This window comes from Cervus canadensis, chromosome 8, assembly GCF_019320065.1.
Source record: "Cervus canadensis isolate Bull #8, Minnesota chromosome 8, ASM1932006v1, whole genome shotgun sequence".
NCBI lineage: Eukaryota > Metazoa > Chordata > Mammalia > Artiodactyla > Cervidae > Cervus > Cervus canadensis.
Genome location: NC_057393.1, coordinates 75,547,729 through 75,565,084, shown reverse-complemented (window position 1 = coordinate 75,565,084; position 17,356 = coordinate 75,547,729). Strand labels below are relative to the sequence as shown.

Here is a 17,356-nt window from a genome sequence, read left to right as displayed (position 1 = left end):
TCCTGAGAAACCTGTATGCAGGTTAAGAAGCAACAGTTAAAATCGAATATATAACAATGGACTGATTCCAGATTGGGAAAGGAGTAAGTCAAGGCTGTATATTGTCACCCTGCTTATTTAACTTCTATGCAGAGTACATCATGCAAAATGCCAGACTGTATGAAGCACAAGCTGGCATCAAGATTGCCAAGAGAAATATCAATAACCTCAAATGTGCAGATGACACCACCCGTATGGCAGAAAGGAGAGAAGAACTAAAGAGCCTCTTGATGAAAGTGAATGAAGAGAGTGAAAAAGCTGGCTTAAAACTCAACATTCAAAAAACTAAGATCATGGCATCCAGTTCCATCACTTCCTGGCAAATAGATGGGTAAACAATGGAAACAGTGAGACACTTTATTTTGGGGGGCTCCAAATTCACTACAGATGTTGACTGCGCCCATGAAATTAAAAGACACTTGCTTCTTGAAAGAAAAGCTATGACCAACCTAGACAACATATTAAAAAGCAGAGACTTGAATTTGCCAACAAAGGTCCGTTTAGTCAAAGCTATGGTTTTTCCAGTAGTTGTGTATGGATGTGAGATGGACCATAAAGAAAGCTGAGTGCTGAAGAATGGATGCTTTTGAACTGTGGTGTTCGAGAAGACTCTTGAGAGTCCCTTGGACTGCAAGGAGTTGAAACCAGTCAATCCTCAAAGAAATCAGTCCTAAATATTCATTGAAAGGACTGATGCTAAAGCTGAAGCTCCAATACCTTGGCTACCTGATGCAAAGAACTGACTCATTGGAAAAGACCCTGATGCTGGGAAAGATTGAGGGCAGGAGAAGGGAACAGCAGATGATGAGATGGTTGGATGGCATCACCGATTCAATGGACAGGAGTTTGAGCAAGCCTCAGGAGTTGGTGATGGACAGGGAAGCCTGGCTGACGTGCTATAGTCCATGGGGTTGCAAAGAGTTGGACACAACTGAACTGAACTGAATGGAGCATACGAGTTTGTTCCTTTGGTTAGGAAGTCTCCCCGGAGAAGGGAATGGCTACTCACTTCAGTATTCTTGCCTGAAAAATTCCATGGACAGAGGAGCCCAGTGTGCTACAGTTCATGCGATTATAAGGAGTTGGATACAACTGAGCATACACTCATGGCAACTCTATTTTTAATTTTTTGAGTAACCTCCCTACTATTTACATAATGGTTATACCAATTTACATTCCCACCAACTGTGTTTGAGTTATCTTTTCTCCACATCCTCTCCAGCATTTGTTATTTGTAGACTGTTTAATGATAGCCATTCTGACTGGTGTAAATCTCATAATCTTTGATTTTCACAAAGCTCCTGGTGTCTTACCACTTTCTCAGTCTCCTTTTCCATCCCCCATTCACAGTTCTCTTTACGCTCTGGCTTTGGGCAGTTTCATTCCTTCTCATACTTGCAGTGACTCTTAAACCAACATCTGTAAACTTGACCTTTGTGACTCTAGCATTTCTAATTAATCTCTAAACATTTCTTGGTATTCATATTCCACCTAAAATTCAACCACTGAAACCAAACTCATCATCTTGCCTTCTTAAAACTAGCAACATCTTCTAAATCTCTTATTTCTGTTGGTGTAATAAGATTGTTGCTCAGTCACGTCCAAGTCTCTGTGACTCCATGGACTGTGTCCATGGAATTCTCTTGGCAAGAATATTGGAGTGGATTGTCATTCTCTTCTTCAGGGGATCTTCCCACCCAGGGATCAAACCCGCATCTCCCACATTGCAGGCAGATTCTTTGCAATCTGAGCCATCAGGGAAGCCCAATAAGAGTGTCATGTATGTTTTTATGGATTGTAGTCTGTACAAAAGGACTCAGCTGAGGATTGAGCAGAAGGTGAAACTGTTCTGTTCACAAGCGGTGCACTTGGGTGTAGGGCTGTGTCAGCCTTACATCTTTTAATACTTCCTCTACCCAGAGAGGATTCTTTTGTCTGGTTCATGCATGGGGGCATATTTGCTGTTGGAGGCCCTGAGTCTCATCACCTTTTTCTTCTAGTCACCTATTTGAGAAACTCAGACTCTCCATTCATTCTTCCCTCTTTTTAGTTCCCCATATATAAGTTGCATTTATCCTTATCCATTTTCATGCACACTGCTGCATTCCTGAACTGTTCTAATAATTTTTTCATTTAACTCTTCCTTTTTATCCTTTCTCTGCTCCTATCTTTTCTTCACCCTGTTACAGATTACCCTTCATTGAAGCATAGTTTTATTTTGTCATTTCATTGCTCAAAAACTTCACAGTCCATTTCTGCCTATATTATTAAGAACAAACTCTTCAACCTGTCATTCTTCCAACAGCCATGGTCTAAACTATGTGTGGTGACTTGTGTAATACCTTGTGTCTTGTAATCGCTTAGTAAATATTTATTAAACTATTTGAGATCTCCTGTGATATTTTCCCAACGCCCACCTTGCACTTAGGTTCAACTTGTACCCTGTGTGTACCCTTGGCACCACTGTGAATTACTGACATTCACAGAACTGGTACCCAACTGTCCTACATTTACCACTTTGGTGTTGCTGATTCATTCACCTGGGGCACTATCCGTGTTCATTCTCCAAAAATCTATTCCTCTCTTTAGACTTTCCTTGTTCTGTTCCTGTCCTTATCCCTTCCTTCCTTTAGACTGAATGACAGCTATTTTTTTTTTAATTTAACCTATTTACTTATTTTTGGCTGCACTGGGTCTCTGTTGCTTTCCACCGGCTTTCTCTAGTTGTTGCAAATTCAGGCCACTTCTAGTTGTGGTGCACGGGCTTCTCATTGTGGTGGCTTCTCTTGTTGTGGAGCACAGGCTCTAGAGTGTGCAGGCTTCAGGAGCCATGGCATATGGGCTTAGTTGCTCTGCAGCTTATGGAATCTTGGACCAGGAATCGAACTTGTGTCCCCTACATTGGCAGGCAGATTCCTATCCACTATGCCATCAGGGAAGTCCTGAATGACACCTTTGTTTGGCTCACTTATAATTTTATTTTCTTGTTTTAAAGTCACCTTTGGTTTGTTTCTTCCACAAGATGTTGAGCTTCTTGAGGGTAACAAGTCTTTGTTGTCTTTGCCTCCTCTTGTACCCCAGGTTCAAAGAGGAATATATAGATATTAAAAAATGTTTGTTAATTGAAAACCATCACCCAGTTTTAAATATGCACAGAAGATAGATTGACTAACCACTCAGCTTTGTAGAAGAGATACCATTACTTAAAAATTTTTTCCTGATAACAATAGACAAAAGTAAGAACAGATTTTGGTATTATTAGGATTAATATGTGAAATGTGATTGAAATAACTTATCCCACATTTTTTTGTAGAAAGATGCTGAATTCCAGGAGCATGAAAAGATTCTGTCTCCAGATTTTCTTTCAGTTGCCCAGATCATTGAAATACTAGCAGAGGATGTAGATGGAGTTCAACAGTAAGTACTTTGATATCACAACCAAATATGGAACAGTTCTAGTTCTGCATCTATAAATGGCATAATATGTTATTACACATTTTAAACCTTTTTTCAAAATATTTGTTATTATATTGTGCACAGATATATATATATCCAGACTCTGGAACACAAAAATTCTCAAACTGACTTTTTGCACTGCTCAGCAGTCTTTTTTATGGAAGAAGTGGATTTCAAACCAACTTGTTATCTTAACACAGAATAGGGGTTTATTGTTAACAGCAACCATTAGCATATGACATCTTTTCTCTTTCATTTGTAAAACCGACAGTATGCATAAGAACCTCTATGTCTTCTGTCTCATCCTGACAAGAGTAAGATGTATTTTCTGTAATACTAATAGTCAATACATGTATAATTTTGGTAATCCTGAATATTAGCCATCCACCTGTGATTTTTATTGGATATGAAGCTATACTAAGTACTCTAATCTCATACATTTTGTTTAAATATGGGAATATAACTGAATCTATAGGCATCAGTTCTAGTACAGGTACTTCTTATTTTTAAAGCCATTGATTTCTACAGTAGATCATTTTCTTAGAACTCTTAGATATACTCAGATATATTCACCACACAAATGCCTAAACAGTGTTTTTAGTAGCATTCATTTTAAAAATTATCTCACTGTAATAATGGAAGCCTGATTAGTTGTAATATATGGAGAGTGGGAATGATGTGATGATGTTCTGGACTGTAAGGGTAAGATTTCTGTAGGCCAGTCATCTGGATGCAAGCGGAGTGTTGTAAACCGTAATGGCAAATAGAAAATGACTCTGTCAGTGGTTATCATTTGCAGATCATAATATCAAATATTACAGAATAGAGGTGATTTACAGTTGAGAAGGAAATATGACATTTACTGGGTGGAGGAGAAATTTGAGAAGGGAAAGCATATTAAGAGCAGGCAAATGACACTGACAGGCCTTTTCCTGAGATGCTTTTCACCTCCACTGCCTTCAAATCCTGCTAGAAATCTTGGTCTGTGATTTGGCCATACAAGCTTACTATCTGCATCTTTAGAAGTATGAGTCAATTAAAAATTTCATAGATATCAAGTAAGAATTTCATGGTCATTTTACCATTTTTATAGAAACAGATACTCTTTGGGAATTCTTATTTTTTAGTGCCAGAATTAATTAGAAAAATTCATTTATGTATTAATATCACTGATTACTTAAGTCAACCATATTATTTTGGACTTCTAGATAACCCCAAATGTTATCATTGAAACGCAAAAAATAGATATTTATTTATTTATTTTTTCCATTTATTTTTATTAGTTGGAGGCTAATTACTTTACAATATTGTAGTGGTTTTTGTCATACACTGACATGAAATGCAAAAAATAGATACTCAATACTAGGCAAATAGAGTAATATGATGTAAATGGCACATTTAATATAGTTTATAGTTTATAATTTATCTGTATTGAATAGTAAATAAAATATATTATTTAAAAGTAGTTAATACTGAATAAAACTGCAAACAAATGCTTTTTAGACTTGTATATTTCTCATCACATCTTAATTTGTACTGTTTATATAACAATCTTTTTGACAATTTTTTTCAATTATTGTCTCTTTTTTGTTAAATATCTAATTTCTAAAAATATTTTTCATCTCTAAGAGGTGAGACCTAGGAGAAAGTAGATGATTCAAAGGTGATACAGAAGTTAGCAACATAGAAACAACTCAAGTTCAACAGCAGGTTGACCTAAAAGGTCATTCTTTCAGGATATGCCATTGACCATATGATTAATAGAATTCACCTGAAGTAATCTCAGATTATAGGACATCAGTTTTGGATAAATTACATCAGTGTTGTGCCAGGAACCATTTCTTAAAAGAGTGATTTTCTTGAGCTTTTTTTACATGATTTTTTTAACAGTAATCCTGAAATATTTGCAATCAGTCATTCACTTTCCATTTAAAATAGCATTATTATAAGTTGGGATTATATACCTTTCAAAATGACAGAAATATAATTGAAGTATCCTGTCACCAACTGGCAAAAATATGCCGAAAATCATACAATCTAGGAAGCTAAGAAAATGAAAGTGTTAGCCACTCACTCCTGTCTGATTCTTTGCGACCCTATGGACTGTAGCCCACCAGGCTCCTCTGTCCATGGAATTTTCCAGGCAAGAATTGGAGTGGGTAGCCATTTCTTTCTCCAGGGGATCTTCCCGACCCAGGAATCAAGCCAGCTCTCCCACATTGTAGGCAGATTCTTTACCATCAGAGCCACTAGGGAAGCCCCTGCAAAGCTATAGTGAAGTGAAGTTGTTCAGTTGTGTCCGACTCTTTGTGACCCCATGGACTGTAGCCTACTGGGTTCCTCCGTCCATGGGATTTTCCAGGCAAGAATACTGGAGTGGGTTGCCATTTCCTTCTCCAGGAGATCCTCCCAACCCAGGGATTGAATCTGGGTCTCTCACATTATAGGCAGATGCTTTACCATCTGAGCCACCAGGGAAGTCCTGCAAAGCTGTAAACCTACTTAAATAAATTATAGGATATCAGCACATTCCCTTACCTTTTAACATTAAAAATTTTGCTCCATAAAAGTAACCAATCAAATGAAACATTAAAGTATCATTAAAGTATATTTCTGGAATATACTTCAAGCAAGGATAAATATCTAGGTACATTTCTCATCTCCTAACTGCTGTCATTCATGTTTTCCTGTAACTCTGATTTTATTTACAGATCCATGCAAATCCCTTTTGAAAAAAGACAGAGACTAAATTGAAAATAACTATTTAAACATAGAAATAATGTGGAGTGATCTCTTAATGACCTTTCTATAACTGGTTTCCATGAGCTGTTCAGCTCTTGCCTTAAGGCTTATTTCTGCATGTCATCATATTCAAAAATTAAAAGGTATTCCAATTTCAAGAGCATGCAAGAATAATGTAATATTTTTACTGAAATTCTTGGTGAGATAAAGTAGGTAGTTACATCACCTATCACTATAGCAAAACTTCCTGAATCACTATTAAGCATCTTTTTCTTTCGCTACATTCTGCTGTGCTACCTCAGTGGCCATCTCACTATTCTCCCGTCTCCCCTCTGCCTTTATCCCTAGAGGAAAAGCTTACAAATTTGCCGGTAAAATGCATGGAAACTTTACATTTAAACCACAGCTGTATCTTGTTCCCAGCATCTCCCTGCATAGTTTCCTTTGGAGTGAAATAACTAAGAGAATAGAAATGTTAAATATTTAGCCTGCAGCTCAAGTTGAAGGTTAAGATTCGAATGGTACTTAGGGAAAGCAACGGAGGACACATTAGGGAAAGAGAGCAAAAGTGGAGGGACCTCATGGAGATTTCACCAAAATATTCTCAGGCAGTTGTCTATTAATATACAGTTAAAATATTCAAAAAATAAAAGTGTAAAGCAAAGGACACATGCAGCTATTTAGGTCAGATATTTAATTGAGAAAATAACATGCAGATTGCAAATGAAGAATACATTTGGAAGGAAAACTAACTTCCGGAAACAAACAAAAAAAATCATTAGGCAAAGCTGATGTTTAAAGAGGACATTGATTCCATAAAACAAGAGATAAAAAAAGAGATAATAAAATATGTTAAAAAGGAGCTGTTAGGACTAAGACAGGAAACAACAATAAAGAATAAATCCTGGGGAACAAGATGGTGGAGGCGTAGGTGGATGTGGAGTTCATCTCTCCCATGGATCCGTCAGGAATACACCTTCAGACACAGAAGTGCATGCAGAACACCAGCTGAGAGCAGACAGGAGTACCTGACCAGAGGAGACGAATACATAGAACCACACAAAACTCAGTAGGACGGAGGAACTAATGGGGGAAACAGGAGTGTTAGTAAGACTGGACCTGCCCTCAGCGGGTAGGGGAACTGAGGAGTGTGAAGTTGCTTAGTCGTGTCCAGCTCTTTGCGACCCCATGGACTGTAGCCTACCAGGCTCCACCCTCCATGGGATTCTCCAGGCAAGAACACCGGAGTGGGTTGCCATTTCCTTCTCCAGGGTATCTTCCCAACTCAGGGATCCAACCCGGGTCTCCCGCACTGCAGGCAGATGCTTTAACCTCTGAGCCACCAGGATTCAGTCCCCACATAGGGGCAATTGTCTGAGTCGGAGGAGAAACATTTAAGGCTGAGCATGAAACAGCTGATCTATGGAAGCCTAAATGGAATGAGAATCAGACAGTCCTTGCCACAGCCGTACATACCCTGGAAAGGGACAAGGGTTCCCTGGAAGGCGCAGCGGCTGGGAGCTGGGGAATGTGGAGTGATCCTAGGGCAGGGGCTGCTGTTGACTGCAGAGAGACAGATCGAGGGGAGGTGAGGGAGGAGATTGTGATGGGAAATGCCTGTGGCGGAAGGCCAGGCAGCCATGGAAGCAAGGTGATACGGTTGAGTCACACGTAGCGGGTGGAGCCATCACCATAGCCTTTCTTTCTCCACACACCAGCATTGGCAGCTGAACAGTAGAGAGGCTGGCCCATCAAATGCCTGATGCACTGAACTACAGAGCAGGACCCCACCCAGGGTGCCCCTTTAAGTGCCTGACACGCTGGTCTACAGAGTAGGACCCCAGCTAGGGGGGCCGCTCTATGTGCCTGATGCGTCAAACAACAGAGAAGGACCTAAGGCAAAGGAGCCCTCTAAACTGACGGGCGGAGTTATGGAGAAAGACTAGCCAAAGAGGCCTTCTCATCGTCAGCTAAAAACAACCTTGAAAAAAAGACCCTGATAGGGCCATACTCGTGCAGTGGAAGCAGTTCGTATCCCTGCACACTTGGCGCCACCAGGGTCCCCGCAAGCCAAGTAGCTGCACTACCTTCACACTCAACTCCCACTGGGACAGAGCTGCCACAGGCAGAAAAAGCCTTGCATCTGTGCGGGCAAGGTCACCTGGGTAGTATCCAACTCTATGTGACCCTGTAGACCATAGCCTGCCAGGCTTCTCTGTCAGGGAAGGGGGTTCTCCAGGCAAGAATACTAGAGTGTATTGGCCAATACTGGTTGCCATACCCTTCTAGAGTGCTATATTCCTTGCTGCCATAGCTGCCAACTCCCCTGAGTACCTGGTGCTGGCAGAACCCCTGCAACCCAAGCAGCTGCACCACCTCTACACCTCACAGGGGCAAACCTGACTCCTCTAGTGCAGCCTCAGGAGCAAACCCCAGTGGACGACCCACATGCAGAGGTGGAAATAAAACCACAATAGAAACCCAGGGGCAGGGTGGCTAAGGAAGAAGACCCAAAACCTTCCCGCAAGCAGTACAAGCTGCAGACTGAATCCACACGATCAGCTAGGCAGACTCTGTGTCTATGGAATATATAAAAGGTCATTGAGAGCGCCCACAAAACAAAACATGCTAGTACTAATAGCTGTGGACATTGGAGGCAAGAACACACAGGAGTAGCACCAGATTAGAATCTGAGCTGCCCCACAGTAGGTCCAGAGATCAGCCCAGTGTTGGAGAGCATCCTAGGGAGGTGAGGTAGACTGTGACTCCCAGTGAGGGAAAGGACTCTGATAGCAGTGACTCAAGAAAAACATTTATTATTATGTTTTGACTTGCTCTGTAGATTCTTTTCGATTCCCCCTGCCTTTTTCCCTCCTTCTGTTCTAGTTGTCGATTTTATTGGCACTGTGAAATCTAATTAAGCTCTTCAGCTTTTTTTTATTTTCTCAGATTCATTTTTTACTGCTGTTATAAACCTCTGCCACTACATTGGGCTTTTGCAGTTCTGCGGAGTTTTCCTTTTTTTCTTTAGTTTTAATTTTTAATTTTTTAAATCTATTATTATTTTTCTACATTTATTTATTTGTTGCAGTTAACCTTTAATGTATATAAATCATCTTTAGCTACCTCTATTTAACTTTGCATAGCTATTCTTTCTTTCCTTTCTATCTTTCCTTTCCTCTCAACATATTTGTTTTATTTTCATTGCTTTATTCCCCAATTGGCACCTTACTCTAGTTTTTTTTTCCAGTTTGTGCTTTAGTTAGTTTTGTTCTGGTAGATACAATTTTTGGTTTCCTTTGTTCACTGGGTCGATCTGTTGTACCTTATTTTTGTTTTTTGTACTTTATTTTTATTTTGTTTTGATTTTGCTTTTGAGTGTATATGTATATGTGTATATTCAGTCACACTTTTTATTGTTGCTATAAACCACTGCCTCTGCGTGGGGCTTTTGCAGTTCTGTGGAGTTTTCTTTCTCTTTCTTCTTCCGTTATTTTTTTTTCTTTTCTCTTTTTATAATTTTAATTTTCATTTCTTCAAACCTATTATATTTTTTCTACTTTTATTCCTTTGTTTGCCTTTCCTATTGTTCTTTTCCCCTGGCAGTTAATCCTTAATGTATATAAATCTTCATCTATCTCTGTTTAACTTTGAATATTTATTCTTTTTTTCTTTTCCTTCTTTCCATTTCTCTCAACATTTTGTTAGTTTCATTTTCATTGCTTTATTCCCCAATTGACACCTTACTTTAGTTTTGATTTACAGTTTGTGGTTTAGTTCATATTTTTCTGGTAGACATAATTTTTAGTTTCCTTTGTTCACTGGGTGGATTTGCTGTATTTTTGTTGGACTGTTTTGATTTTGCTTATGGGTGTATATGTATATGTGTATGTTCAGTCACACTTTTTATTGTTGCTGTAAACCTCTGCTTCTGCATGGGGCTTTTGTAGTTATGTGGAGTTTTCTCCTTTTTTCTTTCTTCCTCCATTTTTTTCCTCTTTTTTATAATTTTAATTTTTTAAAAAACTTATTATATTTTTACTACATTTATTCCTTTGCCTTTCCTACTGTTCTTTTGCCCTTGAAGTTAATCTTTAATGTATATAGATCTTCTTTATCTACCTCTATTTAATATTGCATATATATTCTTTCTTTCCTTTCCTCTCAACATATTTGTTAGTTTTGTTTTCACTGTTTTATTCCACACTTGGCACGTTGCTTTAGTTTTGTTTTCCAGTTTGTGCTTTAGTTAGTTTTGTTCTTACCTGGTAAATATAATTTTTTATTTACTTGGTTAGCCAGGTCAATCTACTGTTCTCGATTTCTGTTGGACTGTTTTCAGTTTGCTCATGGCTTTATATGTGTATGCGTATATTCCATTATTTTAATTATTACTTGCCTGATTTAATAACTGCCATTTGTCTGGGGTTTATCTTTGGTTTCTTGTTTTGGGATATTTGTTTTAATCTCACTTAATGCCATAACAAACCACTTGTGGAATCTTTGTTCCTGACCAGAGATCAAGCCCTGAGCCTTTGGAGTGGGAGCACTGACTCCAAGACCCTAGATTACCAGAGAACTAACCCTCAGTTCAGTTCAGTTGCTCAGTTGTGTCCGACTCTTTGCGACCCCATGAATTGTAGCATGCTGGGCCTCCCTGTCCATCACCAACTCCTGGAGTTGACTCAAACTCATGCCCATCGAGTCGGTGATGCCATCCAGCCATCTCATCCTCTGTCGTCCCCTTCTCCTCCTGCCCCCAATCCCTCCCAGCATTAGGGTCTTTTCCAATGAGTCAACTCTTTGTATGAGGTGGCCAAAGTACTGGAGTTTCACCTTCAGCATCAGTCCTTCCAGTGAATACCCAGGACTGATCTCCTTTAGGATGGACTGGTTGGATCTCCTTGCAGTCCAAGGGACTCTCAAGAGTCTTCTCCAACACCACAGTTCAAAAGCATCAATTCTTTGGCACTCAGCTTTCTTTATAGTCCAACTCTTACATCCATACATGACCACTGGAAAAACCATAGCCTTGACTAGGTGGACCTTTGTTGGCAAAGTAATGTCTCTGCTTTTTAATATGCTATCTAGGTTGGTCATAACTTTCCTTCCAAGGAGTAAATGTGTTTTAATCTCATGGCTGCAGTCACCATCTGCAGTGATTATATATAAATAAATAAGTCTGCCACTGTTTCCCCATCTATTTCCCATGAAGTGATGGGACCAGATGTAATGATCTTAGTTTTCTGAAAGTTGAGCTTTAAGCCAACTTTTTCGTTCTCCTCTTTCACTTTCATCAACAGGCTTTTTAGTTCCTCTTCACTTTCTGCCATAAAGGTGCTATCATCTGCATATCTGAAGTTATTGATATTTCTCCCAGCAATCTTGACTCCAACTTGTGCTTCTTCCAGCCCAGCATTTCTCATGATGTACTCTGCATATAAGTTAAATAAGCAGGGTGATGATACCTAGGAATATGAAATAGTGAGAACTCACAGAAAGGAGACCACTTGAATATAAGACCTGGCATCACCCAACCACCAGTAAGACCCTGTGCAGGACCCCTCATCTAAACATCTAACAACAAACAAACAAAACAAAAATACAAACCCAGTTTTCAGCAAACAGGATTACCACCCCATTCAGCCTTCCCCATCTGAGGAAAAACAAACAACCAAAAAAAACTCAGCACAAATCTCATCCTATACGAAGCTTACACAAACCACTGGACCAACTTTAGGATGTCAGAAACCAAAAGGAAGAAAGAATTCAGCCTTGTAGCCTGGGAAAAGGAGACCCCAAACATAGTTTTTTAAAAAAAATGAAAAAGCAAAGAAATACCACACAAATGAAGGAACAAACTAGAAGCACAGAAATCCAAATTAATGAAGATGAAATAGGCAATCTACCTGAAAAATAATTCAGAATAATGATAGTAAAAATGATCAAAAACCTTGAAAAAAGAATGGATAAAATGCAAGAGTCAACTAACAGACCTAGAAAAATTAAAGAATAAACATACAGAGACAATCAACACAATTACTGAAGTTAAAAATACTCTAGAAGGAATCAATAGCAAAATATCTGAAGCAGAAGAACAAATCAGTGAGCTGGAAGAGAAAATGGTGGAAATAACTTCTGAAGAGCAAAATAAAGTAAAAAGAATGAAAAGAACTGATGATAGTCTCAGAGACCTCAAGCAATATCAAATGCACCAACATTTGAACTATAGAGGTCCCAGAAGAAGAGAAAAAGAAAGGTTATGGGAAAAATTTTGAAGAGATTATATTTGAAAATTTCCTCAACATAGAAAAGGAAATAGTCATTCAAGTACAAGAGCCACAAAGAGTCCTATATAGGATAAATCGAGGGAGAAATACGCCATGACACACACTAATCAAACTAACAAAGACTAAACACAAAGAATATTAAAAGCAGTAAGGGAGAAGCAACAAGTAACATAAAAGGAAAACCCCATACACCTAACAGCTGCTCTTCAGCAGAAACTCTGCAGGCCAGAAGGGAATGGAAGGATATATTTAAAGTATTGAAAGGGAACAATCTACAACCAAGATTACTGTACCGGCAAGGATCTCATTCAAAATTGATGGAGAAATAAAAAGCCTTTCAGACAAGCAAAAGTTAAGACAATTCAGTATCATCAAACCATCTTTACAACATATGCTAAAGGGACTTATATAGTCAAGAAATATAAGAGAAGAAAAAAGATCTACAAAACCAACTCCAAACAATTAAGAAAATGGTGCACTGGGATGACCCAGAGGGATGGGACGGGGAGGGAGGTGGTAGGGAGGTTCAGGATGGGGAACACATGTACACCCATGGTGGATTCAAGACAATGTATGGCAAAACCAGTACAATGTTGTACAGTAAAATAAATAAATTAATTAATTAAAAAAAAAAAGAAAATGGCAATAGGAACATATATATCAATAATTACTTTAAATGTAAATGTAAATACTCCAAACAAAAGACACAGACTGGCTGAATGGATGCAAAACAAGACCCATATATATAATATCTACAAGAAACCCACTTCAGACCTCAAGAGATCAAAACCTCAAGTGAGGTCACTTCAGACCTCACTTCAAACCATGTATAGACTGAAAGTGAGAGGATGGAAAAAATATATTCCATGCAAATGGGAAGCAAAAAAAAGCTTCAGTATCAATCATCATATCAGACAAAATAGACCTTAAAATAAAGATTACAAAAGATAAGGAAGGAAACTCCATAATGAACAAGGTATCAATCCAAGAGGAAGATACAATTGTAAATATCTATGGACCCAGCATAGGAGCACCTCAGTACATAAGACAAAAACTTACAGAAATAAAAGGAGAAATTCACAGTAACACAATAACAGTAGGAGACTTTAACACCCCAATCACACCAATGACAGATCATCAAAACAGAAAATTAATAAGGAAACACGTCTTAAATGATACATTTGATGAGACGGATCTCATTGATATCTTCAGGATATTTCATCCAAATCCAGAAGAATACACCTTCTCAAATGTACATGGAACATTCTCCAGGATAGACGACATCTTGGGTCACAAATCAAACCTCAGTAAATTTAAGAAAATAGAAATCATATCAAGCATCTTCTCTGACCAAAATGCTATGAGACTAGATATCAATTACAAGAAAAAGATGTAGACAACACAAACACATGGAGATTATACAGTAAGTTTCTAAATAACCAACTGGTTTCAGAACAAATCAAAAGGGAAATAAAAAAATTTCTAGAAACAATTGACAATGAAAACATGACAACTCAAAACCTATGGGTTGCAGCAAAAGCAGTTCAAAGAGGGAAGTTTATAGAAATATAATCCTATCTCAAGAAACAAGAAAAGCATCGAATAGAAAACCTAACCACACCTAAAGCAAGTGGAAAAAGAAGAACAAAAAAAACCCCAAAATTAGTAGATGGAAAGAAATTATAAAGAACTGAGCAGAAATAAATGAAAAATAAATGAAAGAAACTATAGTAAAGATTAAAAAAACTTAAAAAAAAAAAAAGATTAAAAAAACTTAAAGCTGGTTCTTTGAGAAGATAAACAAAATTGACAAACCTTAGCCAGAACTCAGACTCATCATGAAAAAAGGAGGCGAATCAAATCAACAAAATTAGAAGTGAAAAAGGAGTGGTTACAACGATAATGCAGAAATACAAAGGACTATATGAGACTATTTTGAACAACTATATGGCAATAAAATGGATAACCTGTAAGAGTTGGACAGGTTCTTAGAAAAGTTCAATCTTCTAAGACTGAGCCAGGAATAAATAGAAATTTCAAACAACCTAATTACAAGCACTGAAATTGAAGCCGTGATCAAAAATCTCCCAAAAAACAAAAGCCCAGGACGAGATGGCTTCATGGGAGAATTCTGTCAAACATTTAGAGAAGAGCTAATGTCTAGCCTTCTAAAACTCTTTCAAAAATTTGCAGAGGAAGGAGCACTTCCAAACTCATTCTACGATGCCATCATCACCCTGACACCAATCCAGACAAAGATAACACAAAAAAAGAAAACTATAGGCCAATATCACTGATGAACATACCTGCAAAAATCCTCAGCAAACTTATAGCAAACAGAATTCAGCAACACATCAAAAAGCTCATACACCATGATCAAGTTGGGTTTATTCCAGGGATGCAAACTTACTCAAACTCATACACATGAGCATCAAGGATTCTTCAATGTTTGCAAATCAGTGTGAAACACCATACTAACAAATTGAAAGACAAAAACCATATAATCTCAGTAGATGCAGAAAAAGCCTTGGGCAAAATTCAGCACCCATTTATGATTAAAAATATTCATTGGGCATAGACGGAACCTCCCTCAACACAGTAAAGACGATATATGATAAGCCTACAGCAGACATTATTCTCAATGGTGAAAAACTGAAAGCATTCCCCCTAAGATCAGGAACAAGACAAGGGTGTCCACTTTCACGACTGTTATTCAACATAGTTCTGGAAGTCCTAGCTACAGAGGTCAGAGAAGAAAAAGAAAGAAAAGGAATCCAGATCAGAAAAGAAGAAGTAAAGCTCTCACTGTTAGCAGATGACATGATACTGTACATAGAAAATCTTAAAAATAGTATCAGAAAATTACTGGAGCTAATCATTTAATTTACCAAAGTTCCAGGATACAAAATCAATACACAGAAATCACTTGTATTTCTATATACTAGCAGTGAAAAATCAGAAAGAGAAATTAAGGAATCAGTCCCATTCACCATTGCAACAAAAGTAATTGAATATCTAAGAATAAACTTACTTAAGGAGACAAAACAACTATACACAGAAAATTATAAGACAGTTATGAAAGAAATCAAAGATGACATAAACAAATAGATAGTCCATGCTCCTGGATAGGAAGAATCAATAGTGTGAAAGTGACTGTACTACCAAAGGCAATCTACGGATTCAGTGTGATCCCTATCAAATTATCAATGGAATTTCTCACAGAACTAGAACAACAAATTTCACAATTCATATGGAAACACAAAAGACCCTGAATAGCCAAAGCAGTCCTGAAAAAGAAGAATGGAGTTGGAGGAATCAACCTTCCTGACTTCCAATTATACTACAAAGCTACAGTCATCAAGACAGTATGGTCCTGGCACAAAAACAGAAATATAGACCAATTGAACAAGATAGAAAGCCCAGAAATAAACCCAAGCACCTATGTGTACCTTATTTTTGACAAAAGAGGCAAAAATATACAATGGGGCAAACAAAGCCTCTTCAATAAATGGAGCTGGTAAAACTGGACAGCTACAAGTAAGAGAATGAAGTTAGATCACTTCCTAACCCCATACACAAAGATAAACTCAAAATGGATTAAAAACCTAAATGTAAGACCAGAAACTATAAAACTCTTAGAGGAAAACAAAGGCAGAACACACAATGACACAAATCAAAACAAATCTAGGTTCAGTTCATTATAGTTGCTCAGTCATGTTTGACTCTTTGCGACCTCATGGACTGCAGCATTCCAGGCTTTCCTGTCCATTACCAGCACCCAGAGCTTACTCAAACTCATACACATCAAGTCGGTGATGCCGTCCAACCATCTCATCCTCTGTCATCCCCTTCTCCTCCTGCCTTCAATCTTTCCCAGCATCAGGGTCTTTTCCAATGAGTCAACTCTTTGCATGAGGTGGCCAAAGTACTAGAGTTTCAGCTTCAGCATCAGTCCTTCCAGTGAATGTTCAGGACTGATTTCCTTTAGGATGGACTGGTTGGATAGGGACTCTCAAGAGTTTTCTCAAACACTACAGTTCAAAAGCATCAATTCTTCGGTGCTCAGCTTTCTTCACAGTCCAACTCTCACATCCATACATGACTACTGGGAAAAGCGTAGTGTTGACTAGACAGACCTTTGTTGGCAAAGTAATGTCTCTCCTTTTTAATATGCTGTCTAGGCTGGGAATAACTTTTCTTCCACGGAGCAAGTGTCATTTAATTTCATGGCTGCAATCACCATCTGCAGTATTTTGCAGCCCCCAAAATTAAAGTTTCTCACTGTTTGCTTTGTTTCCCCATCTATTTGCCAGGAAGTGATGGGACCATAATCTTAGTTTCCCGAATGTTGAGTTTTAAGCCAACTTTTTCCCTCTCCTTTTTCACTTTCATCAAGAAGCTCTTTAGTTCTTTTTTGCTTTCTACCATAAGGGTGGTGTCATCTGCATATCTCAGGTTATTGATATTTCTCCTGGCAGTCATGATTCCAGCTTGTGCTTCATCCAGTCTGTCATTTTGCATGATGTACTCTGCTATAAGTTAAATAAGCAGGGTGACAGTATACAGCCTTGATGTACTCCTTTCCCTATGTGAAACCAGTCTGTTGTTCCATGTCCGGTTCTAACTGTTTCTTCTTGACCTGCATCCAGATTTCTCAGGAGGTATTTGCATTTCTTTTTCTTTGGGATGGTCTTGATCACAGCCTCTTGTACAATGTCATGAACCTTTGTCCATAGTTCTTCAGGCTTTCTGTCTATCAGATCTAATCTCTTGAATCTATTTGTCACTTTCAGTGTATAATCGTAAGGGATTTGATTTAGGTCATACCT

The 17,356-nt window shown here is 38.2% G+C and overlaps 1 protein-coding gene across 6 annotated transcripts in view; it reads left to right on the top strand.

The window, feature by feature from the left end:
* Positions 1–17,356, top strand: part of CABCOCO1 (ciliary associated calcium binding coiled-coil 1) — a 158,704-nt gene that overhangs the window by 8,657 nt on the left and 132,691 nt on the right. For all 6 annotated transcript variants that reach the window (XM_043476872.1, XM_043476874.1, XM_043476875.1 and 3 more), the window contains exon 2: positions 3,353–3,456. In XM_043476872.1, the coding sequence (XP_043332807.1) occupies positions 3,353–3,456 (104 nt within the window). The remainder of the gene's footprint in view (positions 1–3,352; positions 3,457–17,356) is intronic.